The 19,720-nt window shown below is 42.2% G+C and overlaps 1 protein-coding gene and 2 long non-coding RNA genes across 3 annotated transcripts in view; 1 reads left to right on the plus strand and 2 right to left on the minus strand.

Moving 5' to 3' along the window:
* Positions 1–6,028: 6,028 nt before the first annotated feature.
* Positions 6,029–7,686, plus strand: LOC133542422 (uncharacterized). Its single transcript, XR_009804160.1, has 2 exons — positions 6,029–6,591; positions 7,421–7,686. It is a non-coding gene; the product is annotated as an uncharacterized LOC133542422 (long non-coding RNA).
* A 6,685-nt stretch (positions 7,687–14,371) lies between these two features.
* LOC133562105 (uncharacterized) lies at positions 14,372–15,625 on the minus strand. The gene is made up of 2 exons (XR_009808839.1): positions 15,467–15,625; positions 14,372–14,637 (listed from the first exon to the last, which is right to left on the minus strand). It is a non-coding gene; the product is annotated as an uncharacterized LOC133562105 (long non-coding RNA).
* Positions 15,626–17,361: 1,736 nt separating this feature from the next.
* LOC133562146 (adhesive plaque matrix protein-like) overlaps positions 17,362–19,720 on the minus strand; it is a 28,658-nt gene continuing 26,299 nt past the window's right edge. The window contains exon 4 of the mRNA XM_061916104.1: positions 17,362–17,520. Within this exon, the coding sequence (XP_061772088.1) occupies positions 17,362–17,520 (159 nt within the window). The remainder of the gene's footprint in view (positions 17,521–19,720) is intronic.

Below are 19,720 nucleotides of genomic sequence, written 5' to 3' on the forward strand. Positions count from 1 at the left end.
TAGATCAGCAACGAACTCTGAGAATTCATTGATAAAGTCCGAACAGGGCCCTGGGGGGCGGTAGATAACAGCCAGGTGTAGAGGCAGCGGTGTGACAGACCTCATAGTAAGCACCTCAAACGATTTATATTTATTATTTATGTTAGGACTAAGGTTAAAGTTTTCGTTGTATATTAGTGCGACCCCCCCACCCCTTTTAAGCGGACGGGCAATATGCGCATGTGTAAAGTTAGGAGGACATGCCTCATTTAGCGCAAAAAAGTCGTTTGGTTTAAGCCAGGTTTCACTGAGACCGATGACGTTAAGATTGTTGTCTCTGATGATATCATTAACTAACAACGTTTTAGGAGACAATGATCTTATGTTTAAAAAACCTATATTATAGGTAGTGGGCTGTTTTAGGGAATTTTTGATCAAATTATCCGTAGTAGCAATATTAATAATGTTGTGTTTATTATGCCCAGTGCATTCAGTATAATTACGACCATATCTAGGAATTGATACGACGGGAATGATCCGATTGTTTGTTTGTTGCTTTGATAAACTGCACGCATCATGGTTAGCCACCTCAGTAACGGGGATTTTCCGATTGTTTGTTTGTTGCTTTGATAAACTGCACGCATCATAGTTAGCCACCTCAGTAAAACACATGTCCAACTCTGAAACACTCAAAGCAGAAAAAACTTGTTCTAATTTAACAGACTCCTTACCCAGACCAGTAGTCTCGCATTTTCCATCTAAATCCGTCTTCGGGATGGAGGAAAGTGGTGTTCTGTGGGGATTAGCCTTCTGCTTTGTTTTTAGCCCCGCTCGACATCCGCGTTTCCGATCACACCGCTGGCGTCTGCTCCGTAGACGGCCCCCGCTGCTACTATACTCCGCTGCTTCACAGGCCGCTGGACGTAGCCGCCGACGAATCCCCATGCTAGTTAGCATGTTTAGCACGCCCAATATGTCCACATCCAGAAGTGTCTGGCGGTCGTACGTGATCACGGAGTGACCACGATGCGAGCCAGCCATGAAGTCTGCAGAACTGTCCGGCATTTCCGCCAAATGTTCCATCTTTAGCAAGAGCACCGCAGTGTCGCAGCCCGTCCGGGCGCCGCCATCTTGCATATATTACTGGATCTAAGTCCCATAAAATTGTTCAAAGAGGGTCCCATAAAATAGATCAAAGAAAGAGTTCGTAAAAATACTTGAAAAAGAATTCCTGTGGAAGTTAGGAAGATTCTGCCATCCGTCCGCCTGGAAGTCCACTGAACTTTTACAAGTATTCTTCTTAGGAGGCTCCAGCCTTTTGTCTTCTTTCCCGGATCACAATGTAATACAAAGTTTTATTTGATCATTTACACAATTTTTCTGACAACATAGGTCTGGGGATAATGTTCCCCTTTAACATTTTAAACAGCAGTCTGATTTCTGGTGTAGTTCCTACCAGTTTTAAACGCGCCGTGGTTCAACCGCTTTTAAAGAAACGTGGTCTTGACAGCTCAGTTTTAGCCCATTTTAGACCCATTTCTAAGCTGCTTTTCCTCTTCAAAGATCTTGGAGAAGATTACTTTTACCCAGTTTATCACTTTTTTAGAGGACTGTGATATTTTAGAAGTCTTTCAATCTGGCTTTAAACCCCTCCATAGTACCGAGTCAGCATTACTACGGGTTTTTAATGACATCCTTCGAGCAACAGATTTCGGTGATCATGTGATTTTAGTTTTACTGGATCTAACAGCAGTATTTGATACTGTGGACCATAATATTTTAATTTGCCAACTCTGCCGGATTTTCCGGGAGACTCCCGAAATTCAGTGCCTCTCCCGAAAACCTCCCGGGACAAATTTTCTCCCGAAAATCTCCCGAAATTCAGGCAAAGCTGGAGGCCACGCCCCCTCCAGCTCTATGCAGACCTGAGTGAGGAATGCCTGTTTTCACGTCCGCTTTCCCGCAATATAAACAACGTGTCTGCCCAATGACGTTATAACTGTAGAATGATCGAGGGGGAGTTCCTGATTTCTTATGTGGGTTTATTGTTAGGCAGTTTCATTAACGTCCTCCCAGCGCAGTGACAACACACAACAACAGCAGTCACGTTTTCGTCCACCGTAAAGCAGTTTGTCCGCCATAAACAACAATGTTGTGACACTCTTAAACAGGACAATACTGCCATCTACTGTACATGCATATGGTGAGAAAAATAGTTACAAAGAATAGAACAAGTATGGACAATTCAACCCTTAACTCAACAAGGGGTAGATGAGTGTTATGTGTGTGTATATATGTAAATAAATGAACACTGATATTAAAGTATATCTTTTATTCATATATATATATATATATATATATATATATATATATATATATATATATATATATATAAGAGGACAAAGAAAACTTAAACGAGAAGAATTAACTCAAGAAATTGAAGAAGAAATAATTGAAGAAGTGCTGGAAAATGATGAAGACGAACAAGAGAAAGAAGAAGAAGACGAAGAGGACAAGGAAAAACTCACCGAGGACAAGGAGAAAGACATTCTTGTAGAAATGCAAGAAAAGAAAGAAGAGGATGAAGAGGACAAGTAAAGACTCACAAAGGACAAGGAGAAAGACATTCTTGGAGAAATGCAAGAAAAGGAAGAAGAGGACGGAGAGGACAAGGAAAGACTCACAGATGATAAAGAAAAGAAAGACAAAGGCAAAGAAGTCAGAGGGCCGCAGCAATTTTTTCCCTGCTCCTGGAAGAAAACATGGGGGGGGGAGTACGCTCAGCCGGACTGGAGCCCGGCCTCGAACTGGCAGGGGAGGTATGTGGAGAGACACAGCCGACGTGCCGAGAGCGGGCGGAGAGCAGCAGCCCGGGCCCACATGGAGGCCAGGAGGCGGGGCATGCGGCGGAGAGGAGAGGCGTGACGCACGCGGAGCGACACGACAGCGGCAATCTGAGCCAGGTGTGTATACCACACACCTGCTCACAATCTCTCCATCTGCTGCTAGAATATAAAAAGGGCGAGGGAGGAACGACCGAGAGGGCATCACAGAGGAGGAAACGGTTGGGGACGTCTACACGTCCCATGTGGGTCTGGATGAGACGTAGTCTCCTGCCTGAGGGGATAGGGGAGAATATTTTGTGTCCAGGGTGAGAAGAGTCAGCTGTGATCCAACCCACATGCCTCCTGGTCCTGGAGGAGAACAGGTCCTGGATGGGTGGGAGTTTGCAGCCATTTACCTTCTCAGCAGCACGTACCATGCGCTGCAGTCGATGCCTGTCCTGGACTGTGGCGCCGGGGAACCACACGGTGATGGAGGAGGTGAGGATGGACTCGATGATTGCTGAGTAGAACTGCACCAGCTTCTCAGTTGGCACTTTCAGTTTTTTCAGCTGCCGCAGGAAGTACATCCTCTGCTGGGCCTTCTTGATGAGCCACTTGAGGTCCTGGGTGATGGCGGTGCCCAGGAAACGGATGGAGTCCACAATGGAGACGAGGGTGGGAGAGTCAATCAGGGTGAGGGGGGATGGTGGGGCTGTGACTTTCCTGAAGTCCATGATTATCTCCACTGTTTTCTGGGTGTTCAGCTCCAGGTTGTTGAGGCTGCACCAGGATGCCAGTCAGTCCACCTCTCTCCTGTAGGCAGACTCGTCGCCATCCGAGATTAGCCCGATGAGAGTAGTGTCGTCAGCAAACTTCAGCATCTTTACCGACTGGTGACTGGAGGTGCAGCAGTTTGTGTACAGGGAGAAGAGCCAGGGGGAAAGTACACAGTCCTGAGGTGTACCAGTGTTCGTGGTTCGACTATCCGAGACAATCTTTCCCAGCCGCACGTGCTGTCTTCTGTCCGTCAGGAAGTCATTGATCCAACTGCGGAGGGAGTCGGGCACGGTGAGCTTGTAGAACTTGTCTCGTAGCCATCCAGGGAGGATGGTGTTGAAGGCAGAGCTGAAGTCCACAAACAGGATCCTGGCATAGGTTCCTGGGGAGTTCAGATGCTTCAGGATGAAGTGGAGGGCCAGGTTCACTGCATCATCCACAGACCTGTTCGCTCTGTAGGCGAACTGCAGTGGGTCCAGGAGGGGGGCGGTGATGTCTTTGAGGTGGGGCGAGACCAAGCGCTCAAAAGTCTTCATGACACACAGACGTCAGCGCCACCGGCCTGTCGTCATTAAGTCCTGTGATCCGAGCTTTCTTGGGGACAGGGACGGTGATGGAGGTCTTGAAACAGGACGGCACGCGGCATAGCTCCAGAGAGGTGTTAAAAATGTCAGTGAAGACCGGAGCCAGCTGATCCGCACAGTGTCTCAAGGTGGAGGGGGAGAAACCATCAGAAACCACGTGTTCAGCTTCAAGAACTGCCGGCGTACATCCTCCTCTCGGATGGAGAGGGCATTTGGTGAAGTCCTGTGATGTTCTTGGAGATCTTTAATGTCATTGGAGTCCTTTAAGTTCTTTAATGTAGTGCTGGAGATGGGGGGGGGGTTATGGTGGGGGGAAGCAGAGCTTTGATGAGCTGAAGATCGTAAAAGATGTCGATCGAGGAGTTGTCTGAGACGTAAAAACGGAGAGACTTTTATATTAAGACACTTGTGATTAATAGTTTGATTGAATGATTGATGAATACATTTGAACATAAGGGCTATATGTGGGTCAGTACGCCATCTCTGTCTTGGATGTCAGAGAAGTTAAGTCCCTACCTTTAGTCAAAAGTGATTTATGACCCCCCATAAAACAATGATTTATGACCCTCAAGGTCAAAGGTCAATGATTTATGAGGGGTCAAGTTCAAAGGTTAATGATTTATGAGGGGGTCAAGGTTAAAGGTCAAAGTCAAAGGTCAGGTTCAAATGTCAGGTTCAAATGTCAAGGTCAAGTGGGTGTGGCTTACCCGGAAGAGGGTGGAGTTAAGACCTGCGGTGGGAGTGGTTAAACCAGGAAGAGGGTGGAGTTTTAAACAGAAAGAGGGTGGAGTTAAGACCTGCGGTGGGAGTGGTTAAACCAGGAAGAGGGTGGAGTTTTAAACAGAAAGAGGGCAGAGTTAAGACCTGCGGTGGGAGTGGTTAAACCAGGAAGAGGGTGGAGGAAAGAAGAGACGGAAGCCCTTTCTCGATATTTTCATCGTTATCTACCGTGGATTGGGAAGTTTTTGGTGGACACGCACACACACGCACACACACGCACACACACACACACACACACACACACACACACACACACACACACACACACACATTCGTACGCACTGTTATTACCATGTTATTAGACATTGTCTTAGTCATTATTTGGAGCTTTATACGTTAGCGTAAAGACTTTGTTCGATTCGGTCATGATTAGTGAAACGCCTGTTTCGATTGATAAAAATAATAAAACTTACATTGACGCTCCGCAAAAAAGTCGAGTGTTTCTAAATCGTATTCAGATGCCGCCGACCGAGTCTTTGCGTGAGAAATGGGATTTGGAAGGGTTAGGGATGGAGGGATCTTTTGGATTTGTATTCAGATACGAAATGGGTGATATCTGCTTATTTCAGCTAAAAGAAAGAAGAGACGGAAGCCCTTTCTCGATATTTTCATCGTTATCTACCGTGGATTGGGAAGTTTTTGGTGGACACTTCACACGCACACACACGCACACACACACACACTTCACACACACACACACACACACACACACACACACACACACACGCACGCACACACGCACACACACACACACACACACACACACACACACACACACACACACACACACACACACACACACACACACACACACATTCGTACGCACTGAAACAACTTCCGTACCTCACGAAAACATATTTAAACAGATGGAAAAAACTATCGCAGAACACAGTGTCACGTAGCAACTGGTCTTTACGGTCGTTTGAATCAACAGGTCAGTTTGGGGGACAAAAGGAGGGTTCAGTTTTTACTGACTTCCCATCTGACAGTTTAAATGTTTATGACCGTTTGAATCAACAGGACACGCACGCACGCACACACGCACGCACGCACGCACACACACACACACACACATACACACACACACGCACACACACACACACACACACACACACACACACACCATTACCTCTGCTTTACCATGTTATTAGACATTGGTTTAACTCCATTTAAGCATTTAAACGTTAAAAGCATTGCACTTGTACGACGTTGTAATACTTTTTTTTTACCAGCCGATGACGACGAAGTGAAAGACGATGAACTTTGCTTAAACAGTCTTACAAAGTTGGAAGATGATTATCGAGGTGTGTTTAAACCTTCGAATTATTTAATATTGTGTGTATTCATTATTTTGTTTTATAGAGGATTTGCCGTAAGATCCTAACGCGATCGTTTTAACACAATCGCAGTCTGGTGAGTCAAATGATTCTCATTTTACAAGAAAAAAAACATGCGGTATACGATACATATATACATATATTTACTTACATCTCCGGCTCGCTGGTCTCCCTTAAAGCTGGCGGGTCCGTCAACGGCCGTTCCAGGCAGAGGAGAAGGCTTGATTGTGCCAAAGACTCCAGACATCGAATCCTTGCTCCGAGGGGAAATCATCGAAAACGACGGTGAATGTCCAACAGGCACCCGCTGTAAGTTTTTCTCGTTTTCTGTAAGCTTTTTTAAGATTCTCAGGAGCTTTAAAGAGCTCCTCTCATTCCAATGTCTTTCGCTCAAATGAATTTCGCGCCTAAGGGGAATGGGCGGGGACTGATTCCGGAGGTGGGCGGTTGTTTCCGCCAAGCAACCTTCTGGTTGAAATGGAGTGTGGATCAAGATGGATCCCTACTCTATATTCTTTTATTTAACCCAATGTTTTTTAAATACGTGTATAATGCTTTATATCCTATGTGTTGTGAATTCCATCCTACAATATCTTCCAAGGAACCCAAAGAAATGTTACCACACCTCCCGCTTTATTTATTCTATAGATTGCCTGAACTATTTCATAAACTAAATCTTGTCTTGTTTCTGATGCTATGTTTTTATGCTCATCAATGCACTGTTGGACTGCGAGCACACAACTACTTTCCTTGCTTTGTTTTCCTCTATCCAGTTAACTGCCATATAAATTGCTACCAATTCCCCCGTAAAAACAGATAGTTTATCACTGATTATTTTATTTAATACTATGTTTCCTTGTGGGATAACTGCTACAGCTCTTACCTTTATTTTTTTTTATATAGTTTTTGATGCATCCGTATATATCATATCTCAATCCATTTTTCTATCCGGTAACTATTTAAATTTCTATTCTTTAGTAATTGCATGTTTTCTTTTGGGTTATCAAACATCCACGGTGGTATTGCAGGCATTGGTACTGTAGGACTAACTTTAATATTGTCAATTTTAACTTTATTACATATGTCTCCTATAATCCACCCAAAACTATTCTTTTTTGTTTTCTCTTTTTCTTGGCAGATTGGTAACACTGGACAAGTCGGATATCCTTGCTTGGATCCTTTTAAAGTTGCCCGATAAACTGCTGAGAGTTGATCTCTCCTCTTGTCCAAAGGTTTTTCGTTCATTTTTACTTGTAATACTGGCACTAGGGTTGATGTAGTAGCTCCACAACATAACCTTAAAGCCTGTGACTGGATCCGGTCTATTTTCCCAAGTCATGTTTTTGAAGCAGATTGGTAAATAATGCATCCGTAATCAATAACAGATGGAATTAAAGTTATAAATATATACATGTATTGTTTTCAACGTTAACCTATCAGCCCCCCAATCATTACCCCTCAAAGACCTCATTATATTTAACACCTTTTTACTTTTTCCCCTATTTTTTTATTTTCCGGAAGGAACACTCCTGAAGGAATAAATAAAGTACTATCTAATCTAATCTAATCAAATCTATTTTGCTGATGTGGGTTGACTAGTTCATATTTTTATCAAACCATATTCCTAAATATTTAAATACTTGTACCTCTTCTATATTTTCACCTTAGAGTTTTTATTTGGAGCTTGTTTGGTACTTTTGTCTTTGTAAAATGTATGACTTTTGTCTTTCCAACAGAGAATCTTAAACCTCAAGCCGTTCCCCAGTCTTGAACATTATTTACCACTTTGTTAGTTTTTTGATTATTTCTTTTGACTCTAAATAATATACTAGTCTTTCATTAATCTTTTTTTTTTTCCATTACTTTTCCCCAAATTTATAATTTCCTGCCTCTTCCGGGTCTTACCCTGACTTGCATATTGGAATTGTTACCGCTAATTTTCCCCTCTGCCGGTCATTCTCCTTCTTCATATATCCTGTCATATCATTTCAAGACCACTTCTTTGACGATGCCACCTAAGTTTTTGATCATTTGATAACCCGCTAGGTCTTTCCCCGGTGACGTATTTTTAACCTTTTTCAAAATTCGAACCATTTCATTCAAAGAAAATGTCATATCCATAGTGTTGGTAAAGCTATTAACGTTGTCTTCCATCATTTCCCCAATATTTAAACTCATTGTTTTTTCTCTCTTTTGTTTTTCCACATTTCTCAAATTATCATTACCGTGCACTTTAACAAATGTTTTTGCTAAAGGTTCTGCTGTTTCTTTACCCGTGACTACATCTTCTTTGATAAATGTGGCACATCATCCTCTTTACCCTTCATTCCTATCTTTACGAATCGTTATATATCCTTTTATTATAAAGTTTAATTTTGGCTTCAGCCCTGTTTCTTGAATACAAATCATACGTGGTTTAGTTTTCATATTTTTAATATATCCCTTTAATTCATGTTCGGTTGCTATCAAACTTCTGGCATTCCACCGGACCATTAACAGGGTGTTGGAATGTGGTAACATGACTCCGTCACGTCTACTCTCCGTAGTACAGCTTGCACCCGGTACCAAGATAGTTCTTTCAACAACTTTGATGCTGCTTTGACAATTATTTTGATCTTCTCAGTCTTATTTTTACTTTCATTTTGTATCAAAGCTGAGTTGTGCTCTCTGGTTTATTTTGCAAATGAACCGACAGAACATGATCATGTACAAGACTCGCCTACCCACAATGCACTGCAACCCAACGCTCCTGGTCGGATGTTTTTTTCGGGGTTCATGGAGAGATGCGGTAAAGAGTGGTAGCCAAGACACACGGTCACACACGGTCACACACGGTCACACACGGTCACACTCGGCAATTATTTTGACCTGGGGAGCAGATATAGAGGAAAAAATGTGTCTGGGGGGCCGGGATATCTGATTTTCAGGTACAAAAAACTTCACAATGACACAAAATAAACACAACAGTTAAACCTCACACTAAAAACAAGACATTGACTTGTACGTTCAAAAGACAGAATAGAACAAGTCAAGACATGCAATGCCATCTACAAAATGTTATGTAAATGTTAGTCATTACACACGCGGCTATGGTTTTGATGTATTTGTTACAGACATGTTTACGTCAAGTAACATCACATGGTTCCATTTGCACCTTTCAACAAATCTGAAAAGGAATATTAAGAAGTAAAACTTATATTTAATCCTACCTCTTCTCCGAGCACACGGTGACCGTACATACGGGTCGAAAAATGTTGACCTAATTCAGCATTTCTCAAAGTGTGGGGAATAGAGACATGACAGGTGGGGCGCGAGGAAAGGGAGGAAATTTTTATTTTTGATTTTTTTTTACTATGCTTTCATTTTCTATACACACTGTAAATCACTTTGTGATTCTGTCTGTGAAATCCGCCGTATAAATAAATGTAAATTACTTATTTTTCCTGTAGGCTTTAAATTTCTCGGCAGGAGCGAAAGTTTGACAGACATAGCAACAGTAACTTTTGCAGGCAGGGCTAAGAGGAACAAACTTTCGCGCGGATGGGTAGCAGGCTAATGTGCGGACCACAATTACACAAAATGGATACATTTGCAACTCGCACCTCAAAGGTCTGCGGAGAAACAAAAATATGACGGGTCTAATCAACCAAAAAGTCAACCTAAAAGAAAATATGGCGAAGGGTATCTTGCTCTTGGATTCACGGCAGCGGAGGTGGGGGCAGAGGAGAGACCCCTGTGTGTTCTTTGTCTAAAACGGCTAGCAGCAGACAGCATCAGGCCCAACAAAGTAAAGAGACAACTCGAGACCACACATGATGTCCAATAAATTGTTTTGTTGGGGCGATGGGGGTAGGTGGGCCTTGAGTCTAAAGTGCTGATGACAGAAAAAAAAAAAGTTTGAGAAGCCCTGACCTAATTGTACGGATCTCACTTTAAACGGCAAACCGATCATTTAAATGTTTTCACTTTGAATATGAAACGAGGAGTAAAATGTACAATATTATCAATTATTTCACAAGGACATGTTTTAAGGATATTGTACAGTATCATTAAATCTAAAATGAATGTGATCACTTTCAGGATCATTTTATTTTTAGCCAGTAAACAACTGTTATGTACTTTTGAATCGGGTTTTCCCCTTTAAATAACAAAAATTATAGAATTTTACAATATTCATTATTATTAAATATTAAATGTGCCAACTAGTTTTACGGCATACATCATTCCCCCTTTACCCATTTGTTAAAAAGACGAAAGTTGATGCGAACGCCTACGTGCTGTCAGAAAACTAAAAGAAGAAGAATGCCTTTGTGCAATTACTGCTATCCTGGCACAAGTTATAAAACAAACAAAGTTACCAAATTTTTTTTCTGAGGAGACAAAACGAAAAAGAAAGAAAAATAATAAATCAATCAATAAAATGCATCAGTCAAATAGTACAGGCAACTTCGTTAACATGGAGCCACAGACAATTTCATTCAAAAAGTCCCAATTGCTAACATAAAGATACAACAACAAATAAAGGCAAAGAAGGCCTAGTAGGTAATTACAACAACAGACAAAGTATTAAAAATGTCGGTCCAATAACTGCACAGGGATGGGCAGAGCCAAAACATGTGTAGCAAGTAAGCTGGAGACTGTTGACACTGAAATAAGGCTATATGTGGCACAGATACAAGATTTATAAACTCTACTTAAAGCCCCACTTAAGAATTTTCAGTTTTGGTTTATATTGGCCGCACCAGTGAACCAAAGCGATGGCGTTTTCCCAAAAGCAAAACCACATTTACCATGAGGACTAGCGCATATAGCGTCCAACTGACACGATAATGCCACAATGATTCTGTATTACTGAACTTTCCACAGTAGGAACCTACATTCGTTTTCTACCACTTATTCCCTTTTGGGGACGTGGGGGTCGCTGGCGCCTATCTCAGCTACAATCGGGTGGAAGGAGTTGTACACCCTGGACAAGTCGCCCCCTCATTGCAGGGTCAACATAGATAGACGGACAACATTCACACCAACCTACATATTTTACTCAAACCTTATATTTGCAGTTTGAAGTCACTGCATTGTTTTTTCCTTGTACAGTTCTTTTGAGTTTGTTGCGTGGTTGGTCAGTGTGGAACTGCAAAGTATCGCGCTGGTGGGTATTTATTGCTACCACACAAATTTCCAGTAGCTAAAATTAGTATTATTATTCTGATTTGAGCATTGAAAGTCACTAACTAGTTTAGCAGGAACAGATCCAAAGCAGCATTGGTCTAAAATCTCTTGTCTTTTGACCTCACGCAAGCTAGTGAAAGTCGTGCCATTGTTGATCCTTGATTGTCCCTCCCTTTTTCTTTTTTTTTGAAAACCCGATTCAAAAGTACATAACAGTTGTTTACTGGCTAAAAATAAAATGATCCTGAAAGTGATCACATTCATTTTAGATTTAATTATACTGTACAATATCCTTAAAACATGTCCTTGTGAAATAATTGATAATATTGTACATTTTACTCCTCGTTTCATATTCAAAGTGAAAACATTTAAATGATCGGTTTGCCGTTTAAAGTGAGATCCGTACAATTAGGTCAGGGCTTCTCAAACTTTTTTTTTTTCTGTCATCAGCACTTTAGACTCAAGGCCCACCTACCCCCATCGCCCCAACAAAACAATTTATTGGACATCATGTGTGGTCTCGAGTTGTCTCTTTACTTTGTTGGGCCTGATGCTGTCTGCTGCTAGCCGTTTTAGACAAAGAACACACAGGGGTCTCTCCTCTGCCCCCACCTCCGCTGCCGTGAATCCAAGAGCAAGATACCCTTCGCCATATTTTCTTTTAGGTTGACTTTTTGGTTGATTAGACCCGTCATATTTTTGTTTCTCCGCAGACCTTTGAGGTGCGAGTTGCAAATGTATCCATTTTGTGTAATTGTGGTCCGCACATTAGCCTGCTACCCATCCGCGCGAAAGTTTGTTCCTCTTAGCCCTGCCTGCAAAAGTTACTGTTGCTATGTCTGTCAAACTTTCGCTCCTGCCGAGAAATTTAAAGCCTACAGGAAAAATAAGTAATTTACATTTATTTATACGGCGGATTTCACAGACAGAATCACAAAGTGATTTACAGTGTGTATAGAAAATGAAAGCATAGTAAAAAAAAATCAAAAATAAAAATTTCCTCCCTTTCCTCGCGCCCCACCTGTCATGTCTCTATTCCCCACACTTTGAGAAATGCTGAATTAGGTCAACATTTTTCGACCCGTATGTACGGTCACCGTGTGCTCGGAGAAGAGGTAGGATTAAATATAAGTTTTACTTCTTAATATTCCTTTTCAGATTTGTTGAAAGGTGCAAATGGAACCATGTGATGTTACTTGACGTAAACATGTCTGTAACAAATACATCAAAACCATAGCCGCGTGTGTAATGACTAACATTTACATAACATTTTGTAGATGGCATTGCATGTCTTGACTTGTTCTATTCTGTCTTTTGAACGTACAAGTCAATGTCTTGTTTTTAGTGTGAGGTTTAACTGTTGTGTTTATTTTGTGTCATTGTGAAGTTTTTTGTACCTGAAAATCAGATATCCCGGCCCCCCAGACACATTTTTTCCTCTATATCTGCTCCCCAGGTCAAAATAATTGCCGAGTGTGACCGTGTGTGACCGTGTGTGACCGTGTGTGACCGTGTGTCTTGGCTACCACTCTTTACCGCATCTCTCCATGAACCCCGAAAAAAACATCCGACCAGGAGCGTTGGGTTGCAGTGCATTGTGGGTAGGCGAGTCTTGTACATGATCATGTTCTGTCGGTTCATTTGCAAAATAAACCAGAGAGCACAACTCAGCTTTGATACAAAATGAAAGTAAAAATAAGACTGAGAAGATCAAAATAATTGTCAAAGCAGCATCAAAGTTGTTGAAAGAACTATCTTGGTACCGGGTGCAAGCTGTACTACGGAGAGTAGACGTGACGGAGTCATGTTACCACATTCCAACACCCTGTTAATGGTCCGGTGGAATGCCAGAAGTTTGATAGCAACCGAACATGAATTAAAGGGATATATTAAAAATATGAAAACTAAACCACGTATGATTTGTATTCAAGAAACAGGGCTGAAGCCAAAATTAAACTTTATAATAAAAGGATATATAACGATTCGTAAAGATAGGAATGAAGGGTAAAGAGGATGATGTGCCACATTTATCAAAGAAGATGTAGTCACGGGTAAAGAAACAGCAGAACCTTTAGCAAAAACATTTGTTAAAGTGCACGGTAATGATAATTTGAGAAATGTGGAAAAACAAAAGAGAGAAAAAACAATGAGTTTAAATATTGGGGAAATGATGGAAGACAACGTTAATAGCTTTACCAACACTATGGATATGACATTTTCTTTGAATGAAATGGTTCGAATTTTGAAAAAGGTTAAAAATACGTCACCGGGGAAAGACCTAGCGGGTTATCAAATGATCAAAAACTTAGGTGGCATCGTCAAAGAAGTGGTCTTGAAATGATATGACAGGATATATGAAGAAGGAGAATGACCGGCAGAGGGGAAAATTAGCGGTAACAATTCCAATATGCAAGTCAGGGTAAGACCCGGAAGAGGCAGGAAATTATAAATTTGGGGAAAAGTAATGGAAAAAAAAAAAGATTAATGAAAGACTAGTATATTATTTAGAGTCAAAAGAAATAATCAAAAAACTAACAAAGTGGTAAATAATGTTCAAGACTGGGGAACGGCTTGAGGTTTAAGATTCTCTGTTGGAAAGACAAAAGTCATACATTTTACAAAGACAAAAGTACCAAACAAGCTCCAAATAAAAACTCTAAGGTGAAAATATAGAAGAGGTACAAGTATTTAAATATTTAGGAATATGGTTTGATAAAAATATGAACTAGTCAACCCACATCAGCAAAATAGATTTGATTAGATTAGATTAGATAGTACTTTATTTATTCCTTCAGGAGTGTTCCTTCCGGAAAATAAAAAAATAGGGGAAAAAGTAAAAAGGTGTTAAATATAATGAGGTCTTTGAGGGGTAATGATTGGGGGGCTGATAGGTTAACGTTGAAAACAATACATGTATATATTTATAACTTTAATTCCATCTGTTATTGATTACGGATGCATTATTTACCAATCTGCTTCAAAAACATGACTTGGGAAAATAGACCGGATCCAGTCACAGGCTTTAAGGTTATGTTGTGGAGCTACTACATCAACCCTAGTGCCAGTATTACAAGTAAAAATGAACGAAAAACCTTTGGACAAGAGGAGAGATCAACTCTCAGCAGTTTATCGGGCAACTTTAAAAGGATCCAAGCAAGGATATCCGACTTGTCCAGTGTTACCAATCTGCCAAGAAAAAGAGAAAACAAAAAAGAATAGTTTTGGGTGGATTATAGGAGACATATGTAATAAAGTTAAAATTGACAATATTAAAGTTAGTCCTACAGTACCAATGCCTGCAATACCACCGTGGATGTTTGATAACCCAAAAGAAAACATGCAATTACTAAAGAATAGAAATTTAAATAGTTACCGGATAGAAAAATGGATTGAGATATGATATATACGGATGCATCAAAAACTATATAAAAAAAAATAAAGGTAAGAGCTGTAGCAGTTATCCCACAAGGAAACATAGTATTAAATAAAATAATCAGTGATAAACTATCTGTTTTTACGGGGGAATTGGTAGCAATTTATATGGCAGTTAACTGGATAGAGGAAAACAAAGCAAGGAAAGTAGTTGTGTGCTCGCAGTCCAACAGTGCATTGATGAGCATAAAAACATAGCATCAGAAACAAGACAAGATTTAGTTTATGAAATAGTTCAGGCAATCTATAGAATAAATAAAGCGGGAGGTGTGGTAACATTTCTTTGGGTTCCTTGGAAGATATTGTAGGATGGAATTCACAACACATAGGATATAAAGCATTATACACGTATTTAAAAAACATTGGGTTAAATAAAAGAATATAGAGTAGGGATCCATCTTGATCCACACTCCATTTCAACCAGAAGGTTGCTTGGCGGAAACAACCGCCCACCTCCGGAATCAGTCCCCGCCCATTCCCCTTAGGCGCGAAATTCATTTGAGCGAAAGACATTGGAATGAGAGGAGCTCTTTAAAGCTCCTGAGAATCTTAAAAAAGCTTACAGAAAACGAGAAAAACTTACAGCGGGTGCCTGTTGGACATTCACCGTCGTTTTCGATGATTTCCCCTCGGAGCAAGGATTCGATGTCTGGAGTCTTTGGCACAATCAAGCCTTCTCCTCTGCCTGGAACGGCCGTTGACGGACCCGCCAGCTTTAAGGGAGACCAGCGAGCCGGAGATGTAAGTAAATATATTGTTGCGATCTGCTGCTCAGATCTACACTATTTATTTTTCCATTTTGTATATTTCTCCGACTCCTTATTTCCTGTTTGCTTTGTCACCTTGGTCACTCATCAGTCCACCTGTTAGTCTCGCCCCGCACACCTGCTACTAATTATCACCCACCTATTTAAGCCAGTCTTCTCTGTTCATTCGGTCTGGGTTCATAGTTTGCTTTCACACCACTGTACGTCTGGATTTTGATCATTCGCTTTCTCGCAAGTATTTCTATTCTCGCTAGCTTCTCACGCTAAGCCACTCGTTTTGTCCAGTTTACATACTGATGATTTGTTTTCTCTTTTGTGCCAACGTGCTATTTAAGTTTGTCTATTTTTACTTCCTAGTTTTCATACTAGCGTTTTTGGTTTGCCTTTTTATTAGCTCCAGTATTTCTGTTCAGTGCTTCCTTTTTGTTAAATAAATATTTTAAGATCCTACCTTTGTTGTGTTCACGTCAACGCATCCTCGAGGGAATCGAACCCGGCATCACAATGCCCACCAGTCCTCACAGTATGAACCCAGCAAGAGATTCCTTCGCGATTGACAGCTGGAAAGAGAAAGCCTTTGATATAGGCACGTGGAAAAGGCTCCGAGCACGGGAGGCAGAGATCCGTCATTACGGTGATGTGCCTTCCGAAGCGGCTCGAGCTGCCCAATGCAGTGACGCTTCTACTCCACAACTGTCTTTCAGCGAACACAGCAAACTTCAACCCATCCAGGATACTCCTCACAAGCCTGGTAATCCCTTTAGTTACATGTCCACACTTTCTTTCGACCGCCATGTCTCTTTCACAGACGGCAGCGGTGACGTCATGTCGGTAACGCCTTCCGGTGACGTCATCAAAAGGAATTTTTTGGACTATAATTCTCAGCCTTTTTCTAATTATATTGACTTTAATTTTCTGGACAATATTGATAAGAAGGATCTCCATAAGGACGTGTTTTCCAGATACAAGTCTAGTTCTAAATTTTCACCTTCTTGTTCATCTCAGTCACTAAGTCCTCAAGCCCAGCCCAAATCTATGGGGTTTTCTCCTTTTTCTAAGGGTTCTTCTAGTAATTCTAGTAGGGAAGAATCTGCCTTCCTCCTAACCTCCCTCCACCCACCCTTAGATACCTCTTCACATGATAAGGAATACGTCTGGCAGCCACTGTTTGAAGAGGGGGCTCAGGTTAGCAGCTGTGCTACGGAGGTAGCACAGTTGCAACCTGCTAAGCCACAAACTCCAGCGCGTCCTCCACCACCTGTGTTCCGTCCATGTCTTAGTCGCTGTCCTAGTCCATGTAGTTCTGTCCCTAGCCTGGTTCTCGCACCAGAGATGGACTCTAGCCTGGTTCTCGCACCAGAAATGGACTCTAGCCTGGTTCTCACACCAGCCTCCAACCCAGAACTGGTTCTCACACCGGTTTCAGACTTTCACCTGGTTCTCACACCAGCACCTGCTCCTAGGCTGGAGCCCACTCCAGCACCAGTCCTATTATTGGAGTCCACTCCAACACCATCCCTATTGCTGGAGTCCACTCCAGCACCAGCTCCAGAGCTGGAGCCCACACCAGCACCGACGACGGGGCTGGAGCCCACACCCGCACCGACGACGGGACTGGAGCCTACACCAGCGCCACCGACGACGACTGCACCTGCCTCCACGACGGCGACGACTGCACCTGCCTCCACGACGACGACGACTACGCCTGCCTTTACGACACCGCCTTCTTCGTCTGCAGCACCCGCACCTGTTTCCGCGCCGACGATGACTCCGCCTCCAGCTTCCTCGACGATGTCTCTGCGTCCTCGAGTTGGCCTGCTGCGTAAGCAGCAATCTGGGGCCTGCAGTCTGCCTTCTCAAAGGTCAGTAACTGGACGCCAATGGTGCAAACAGCAGCAGCCCTCAAGACTTTCCCTAAAAACCCTAAGGCTGCTTAACTTTTGGCGCCACGCACGCCCACCTTCTCAGCGGCCACCAATGTGGCCTTTTCGAGGTCGCCCACCAAGACTTTTGCGGCACCGGCGTTTCCGTCCGCCACTGCCACATGATTTGTCCCGGTGGATTCGGGGACACACGACTTGGCGACCCTCCACCGTGGCCTCCCTCCGCCCTCCCTTCGTTTGTGGACTTTCTGTTTTGGGGAGGGGGTTCAAGTTTTGTTTTTTCTTAGTTTTTTTTTTTTGAGACATCTGGTATCTGTCTTTTGTTGGGGGGGAATACTGTTGCGATCTGCTGCTCAGATCTACACTATTTATTTTTCCATTTTGTATATTTCTCCGACTCCTTATTTCCTGTTTGCTTTGTCACCTTGGTCACTCATCAGTCCACCTGTTAGTCTCGCCCCGCACACCTGCTACTAATTATCACCCACCTATTTAAGCCAGTCTTCTCTGTTCATTCGGTCTGGGTTCATAGTTTGCTTTCACACCACTGTACGTCTGGATTTTGATCATTCGCTTTCTCGCAAGTATTTCTATTCTCGCTAGCTTCTCACGCTAAGCCACTCGTTTTGTCCAGTTTACATACTGATGATTTGTTTTCTCTTTTGTGCCAACGTGCTATTTAAGTTTGTCTATTTTTACTTCCTAGTTTTCATACTAGCGTTTTTGGTTTGCCTTTTTATTAGCTCCAGTATTTCTGTTCAGTGCTTCCTTTTTGTTAAATAAATATTTTAAGATCCTACCTTTGTTGTGTTCACGTCAACGCATCCTCGAGGGAATCGAACCCGGCATCACAATGCCCACCAGTCCTCACATATATGTATATATGTATCGTATACCGCATGTTTTTTTTCTTGTAAAATGAGAATCATTTGACTCACCAGACTGCGATTGTGTTAAAACGATCGCGTTAGGATCTTACGGCAAATCCTCTATAAAACAAAATAATGAATACACACAATATTAAATAATTCGAAGGTTTAAACACACCTCGATAATCATCTTCCAACTTTGTAAGACTGTTTAAGCAAAGTTCATCGTCTTTCACTTCGTCGTCATCGGCTGGTAAAAAAAAAGTATTACAACGTCGTACAAGTGCAATGCTTTTAACGTTTAAATGCTTAAATGGAGTTAAACCAATGTCTAATAACATGGTAAAGCAGAGGTAATGGTGTGTGTGTGTGTGTGTGTGTGTGTGTGTGTGTGCGTGTGTGTGTGTATGTGTGTGTGTGTGTGTGTGCGTGCGTGCGTGCGTGTGTGCGTGCGTGCGTGTCCTGTTGATTCAAACGGTCATAAACATTTAAACTGTCAGATGGGAAGTCAGTAAAAACTGAACCCTCCTTTTGTCCCCCAAACTGACCTGTTGATTCAAACGACCGTAAAGACCAGTTGCTACGTGACACTGTGTTCTGCGATAGTTTTTTCCATCTGTTTAAATATGTTTTCGTGAGGTACGGAAGTTGTTTCAGTGCGTACGAATGTGTGTGTGTGTGTGTGTGTGTGTGTGTGTGTGTGTGTGTGTGTGTGTGTGTGTGTGTGTGTGTGTGTGTGTGTGTGTGCGTGTGTGCGTGCGTGTGTGTGTGTGTGTGTGTGTGTGTGTGTGTGTGTGTGTGAAGTGTGTGTGTGTGTGCGTGTGTGTGCGTGTGTGCGTGTCCACCAAAAACTTCCCAATCCACGGTAGATAACGATGAAAATATCGAGAAAGGGCTTCCGTCTCTTCTTTCTTTTAGCTGAAATAAGCAGATATCACCCATTTCGTATCTGAATACAAATCCAAAAGATCCCTCCATCCCTAACCCTTCCAAATCCCATTTCTCACGCAAAGACTCGGTCGGCGGCATCTGAATACGATTTAGAAACACTCGACTTTTTTGCGGAGCGTCAATGTAAGTTTTATTATTTTTATCAATCGAAACAGGCGTTTCACTAATCATGACCGAATCGAACAAAGTCTTTACGCTAACGTATAAAGCTCCAAATAATGACTAAGACAATGTCTAATAACATGGTAATAACAGTGCGTACGAATGTGTGTGTGTGTGTGTGTGTGTGTGTGTGTGTGTGTGTGTGTGTGTGTGCGTGTGTGTGCGTGTGTGTGCGTGTCCACCAAAAACTTCCCAATCCACGGTA

This window comes from Nerophis ophidion, linkage group LG01 (genome assembly GCF_033978795.1).
Source record: "Nerophis ophidion isolate RoL-2023_Sa linkage group LG01, RoL_Noph_v1.0, whole genome shotgun sequence".
NCBI lineage: Eukaryota > Metazoa > Chordata > Actinopteri > Syngnathiformes > Syngnathidae > Nerophis > Nerophis ophidion.